At 44.8% G+C, this 5,494-nt stretch overlaps 1 protein-coding gene across 1 annotated transcript in view; it reads right to left on the reverse strand.

Moving 5' to 3' along the window:
* Positions 1-5,494, reverse strand: part of IFT172 (intraflagellar transport 172) — a 43,297-nt gene that overhangs the window by 37,051 nt on the left and 752 nt on the right. Inside the window, exons 2-4 of the mRNA XM_019472860.1 lie at positions 4,005-4,044; positions 1,133-1,198; positions 660-739 (exon numbers count right to left, since the gene is read on the reverse strand). Coding sequence (XP_019328405.1) covers positions 660-739; positions 1,133-1,198; positions 4,005-4,044 — 186 coding nt within the window. The remainder of the gene's footprint in view (positions 1-659; positions 740-1,132; positions 1,199-4,004; positions 4,045-5,494) is intronic.

Genomic DNA, 5,494 nt, shown 5'->3' on the forward strand with positions numbered 1-5,494 from the left:
GAGGAAATAGAAACTCTCTGGAATAGAGGCAAAGACAGACTTTGGAGGGATTTCTCAGCAGTAGTAAGTCAGAGTCCTAGACTAGCTTTAGGGTTTTTTAATTTGTTTAGCACTCAAAAACCAGAATGACACCATTTAGTGAAAATCCCACTACTAGGACCATGACATATCTTAAATTTTTTAGGTAAAAGAAACTAAAGTAGTTAAAATGAAATCTAATTAAAATAATTTAAAATTGCATTTAATGGTTATTTTTCTAATTATAGCCTTGTCACAGTTTTATCTGGCAGAATATTTTTACTTTTTTTAGTCCTTAAACTTGACTAATGTTAGTAATTAGCTAGATGAAGTTGACAAATTTAATCTTTATAAAGTCATGGATTCAAATAAATCAATGTATGCAAGTAATCTCACGGGGATTTGCACCCTGAAATGTGTTTGAGGGACAACCAAACTGCATGGGCCAGTGTGGCATAGGCAGGTATCAGATTTTAGGAAGGAATTCCTTCTGGGAAGCATGGTATTTTATTATCTCGACAAGGAACTGACAGCAGAAAGACACTCTGGCAACCTCCCATACTGCCACCAGTTATGCCAGGGCCAATAGCAGGTAGGATACTGAGTAAAAGCAGTCTAGGCTAAAGCAATGCCATACTCACTTGGAAGTTAGTGAGACCACATAGGAATCTGTCCCATAAATGGTGGAAGACTTGTTGTTCTTTGTATTTGCTAAACGAACCTGAGAAAGAGAATCTGATCAATGTTGCTTCTGTCTGCAGAATGTGGATTTCCCCCAGTGTAATGTCCCCAGAGGTTTCCCAGTCCATGACCAGCACTAGAAATAACAGGAAGCTCATTGCTTTCCGGTAGGTTGGAGAAGAAGTGGAAAAGTTGGAGTCACATTTCCACATTTCTAGAAAGGCTTGGGAAAAGGACCAAATGATCCAGTAGAACCTCCAAGGACTAACTGGGAACCAGAACCAGAAAATCCAAGTCAGTGGTGTAATCCTTTTGTTGCTATTCGGTCCCCAGTGCCACATAGCAATGGCTCCTACCCTGCAGCCCAGGTGCTTGCAGGCCCTGGTAGCCCCCGCATGGAAAAGAAAATCAGGCAAATAACAAGTTTCTCTACCTTTCCTTCGGCAAGACCAAAGACAATGATATTCTCCGCTGGCCACGATAAGCAGGTCACGGCACTCTGCCAAGGAGGAGGTAAAAAGAGAGATAAGAGCTCCACCCTACTTAGAAAGCATCTTGCCCCATTGCTCCATAAGACAGCTCATGAACAGTAAGACCACTCAGACCAAGAGGAGAGATGGGGGCATTTGGACAGACCTCAAAATAGGATTGAGGCCCCCCCACGCTGAAGTTTGAACTAGAGAATAGTGAGCTGGGGTAAAGTAACAGGCTCAGAAGGGCTAAAGCAGGGCATCAAAGTTATACCAGATGTGTTCAGTATGGATGCTCTTCTGAGAGGATTACTCATTGATCAGATGTGTGGTTTTCCACTTGCTATTGCTGAATGTACAAAATCATGGCTATTTTAAAAGATTTTTTGCAACAAGTATAAAACAAAAAAATAATTTGACTCTGCTAGCTGCTGTAATAGATATGAGAATATTTGTACATTGGATCTTCATTTGATGAATCAGAAATAGTCTTTATTTATATTTTTTCATTTACAAGCAAGATCATTATCTGATGTTACCAAGTAGGTCAGGTAGAAACAGGTTCATTAAACCCAAATCAAAGGTATTCTCAAAATCTGAGGTGGGGGTCAGGATGAATAAAGCTGAGCATGAAACTCAACTGTAAAAGAGGGCCAAGAGAGTTAACGAAACCATTTCACATTTAAACTGAAGAATTTCAGTCAATAAGAAGGCTGGTGTTTGGCACTGTGCCACCAGCACTAGCCTCACTGTCTCACCTGTTCTATTTTAAGCATCTGGGCCTGCTTTAGACATATATACAGCCTCATTTATTCATCTCACCTTCTATCCCCTACTCTTACCATTCACATCAGCAGACGCAGCTACAATCAGATACCAAAATGTCCCTGGATACCTAAGCTGCTCATAATTTATATGTCCAACCAGTGACCAATACTCATTTTTTATTACACCTGTTTCCCAGACACCTGCGTATTTCCCTCACTATCTGCCAGGCCCTTATTTTCAATCTAACACAACCACAAGCAGCCCAGTGGTAGCTTAGAAACAAGCTTCACAAAGTGGTAATGTGCTCATCTACTCGTGTAAAAAAGTCAGACTTGCACATACTCATCCTGACCCTCTAGCAGGATGCCTTGCTTGCCAGCAGAGCAGAATAGTGTCACTGAATTCACAAGATGTATGAGTGCCCAACAGGTTTTACAAATGGCAGGAGAGAGAAAGGGCTCAATAAATGATCTTTCATATTAACTGAACACACCAAAAATTTGTAAATATCAATACTTAGTTACAGGAGAAAACTGGACACAGTGGTAAGAAACCACATGTATAGCATTAGAAAAAATAAAGGATTTATTATGATAGAAATGGTAGAAAAGGCATGGGGAAAATGAGAGAATGAGAGAAGAGAGAGATGAACCATTACATTAAAAATACAAAAAACTGTACACATGCTGTGCACAGCATCTAAGCCTTGTGAGAGGCAAGCAGCCTCCCACCAGGCTTGTTAGCCAGGTGCTGCAGCAAAGGAGAGCCAGAGGGGCAGGAAGCTAGTCCTGTCAGCAGGCAGGAATGCCAGAATGAAAGGACTCTCCAGTGAGGCTACAGGTACCTACACCTGGGATAACCACGATGTTCAGGAAAGGGACAAGTGGACACCAAACCCCTCTTGCTCTCTTTTCCTCATGACACTCTCTTCCAGTGTCATGATCACTCAGCACAGCAGCTCAACCACAGAGAAACAGAGGCTGACCAACAGCTTTCTTCACTTATTGCCAGAGCAACAAAACTACATGGGTTCCCCTTCTGCACCCAGGAGCGAGTGTTCAGAGAAGCTAGAGGGCCCTCCTAAGCTGCCCTAAGAGCAGCCGCAGTGGTGGGCCATGACCCAGCCCTGAGATGTAGGCTTTCAATCCAGAGGCTGAGGCTGCTCTTCACCTGAGAAGCAGCTTGAGAACGCCTGGCACAGAAACTCCAGCAACGCCATTAGGAGCAGCTCTGCCTACATCTTCTGGGGATTTGGCCCAGGAGGATGACTCCTCCTAACTGGTACTGGCTCCTTCAGGGGCCTACATAGCAGAGAACTCCTCTAGCGACACAGAAAAAGTGGGGGTCATAGTGTGATGGCAACAGGATGGAAAGCCTAGGGCAGCTGCTGGACATTTGCTCCTGAAGGTAAAAGAACTAGTCAGCACGCTGTATTTTCTCATAGAGATGGTTTTCTATGCAAAGAATTTGTAACACCTTTGCCTTTTCCAGATACTTACATCAACCTCAGGACAATCCTTGCCAGAGACCTACTGAGTAGAGTGCTCTCTGACACATGCAGGCAGAGCTAGAGGAGCAGAATACGAAGAAGGCCAAGGAGATAACCTGACTGAAATTACAAATCTGAGGTCTTTGAACATATGGAAACTGTGCAGTTTGACTGAATTCTGCACAGTTTACATTTTGGTTAATATGGAATCTTGGGGCTTAGATTTGCCAAACTGTGAAAAATAGTTGGGCTCAGAGTCTCTCCTATTTTCCCTTTCAACTCCCTTAAAACATTCTGTCCACTGATGCCTAAAGTAGTCCCCAAAGTTTTGTAATTGGCTGCATTGATCATTCAGCAATTAATTACTGTGTTGTACCCAGGCATTATGAGGCCTCTGAAGCTTGGCAAGTAATACACGCCTCAAAATTTAGAGATTATCTTACGATCTACCTTTTGGAGATCAAGTACCACTGATAGTTTGGCCAAGTATACCTGTGAGTATGAGCAGAGAGACATCTAATTGTCTTTATCCAACATATGCTGGAGAAAATTGAGTTAAACAGGAGTCTGGGTCTCACCGTTTGGATGAACTTGTTGCATATCACCTTCTTGTCACCCCTGTAGAAAAAGGTAGACGAAAATGACTATCAGCGAAGCTAGTAATACTGCCCATTCTGGCTACCCTACTGTTTGTATTCAGTCTGTTTTAGTATTGCCAGACACAAGCTATTTAAGTTTTGTACACTGTTTGTCTATCACAAACCAACTTTAGGCAGAAAATTTTAAAAAAAGCAGCTTCTGAGCTTCCAAAATTCTGGTGACCTGCCTTTCTGAGCACCTTTAGCACAACACATGCCAGCAAATGAGGTTGAAGTGAGGCAGGTGTGTGCCACAGTTCCACATCTATGAAATGGGCGACAGCAGCATAGGCTTTACAGCTACAGCTCCACAGAAGTCTATGGGGACGGATGGGATCCACCCATGGGTACCGAAGGAGCTAGCGGAAGTGCTCACCAAGCCACTTTCAATCATTTATCAGCAGTCCTGGCTAACCAGGGAGGTCCCAGTTGACTGGAGGTTAGCAAATGTGACACCCATCTACAAGAAGGGCTGGAAGGAGGATCCGGAGAACTACAGGCCTGTCAGTCTGACCTCGGTGCCGAGGAATGATATGGAGCAGATCATCCTGAGTGCCATCACACGGCACGTAGAGGACAACCAGGCGATCAGGCCCAGTCAGCATGGGTTTATGAAAGGTAGGTCTTGTTGGACTAACCTGATCTCCTTCTATGACAAGGTGACCCGCTTAGTGGATGAGGGAAAGGCTGTGGATGTTATCTACCTAGGCTTCAGTACAGCCTTTGACACCGTTTCCCACAGCATTCTCCTGGAGAAACTGGCTGCTCATGGCTTGGACGGGCGTATGCTTCACTGGGTAAAAAACTGTCTGGATGGCCGAGCCCAAAGAGTTATGGTGAATGGAGTTACATCCAGTTGGCAGCCGGTCACAAGTGGTGTTCCCCAGGGCTCAGTATTGGGGCCAGTTCTGTTTAATATCTTTATCAATGGTCTGGACAAGGGGATCGAGTGCACCCTCAGTCAGTCTGCAGACAACACCAAGTTGGGCGGGAGTGTTGATCTGCTCGAGGGTTGGAAGGCTCTGCAGAGGGACCTGGACAGGCTGGATCGATGGGCCGAGGTCCCAGTTGACTGGAGGTTTAGCAAATGGACACCCATCTACAAGAAGGGCTGGAAGGAGGATCCGGAGAACTACAGGCCTGTCAGTCTGACCTCGGTGCCGAGGAATGATATGGAGCAGATCATCCTGAGTGCCATCACACGGCACGTAGAGGACAACCAGGCGATCAGGCCCAGTCAGCATGGGTTTATGAAAGGTAGGTCTTGTTGGACTAACCTGATCTCCTTCTATGACAAGGTGACCCGCTTAGTGGATGAGGGAAAGGCTGTGGATGTTATCTACCTAGGCTTCAGTACAGCCTTTGACACCGTTTCCCACAGCATTCTCCTGGAGAAACTGGCTGCTCATGGCTTGGACGGGCGTGCTCTT

Source organism: Aptenodytes forsteri, unplaced genomic scaffold (genome assembly GCF_000699145.1).
Source record: "Aptenodytes forsteri isolate BGI_AS27 unplaced genomic scaffold, ASM69914v1 Scaffold261, whole genome shotgun sequence".
Classification (NCBI taxonomy): domain Eukaryota; kingdom Metazoa; phylum Chordata; class Aves; order Sphenisciformes; family Spheniscidae; genus Aptenodytes; species Aptenodytes forsteri.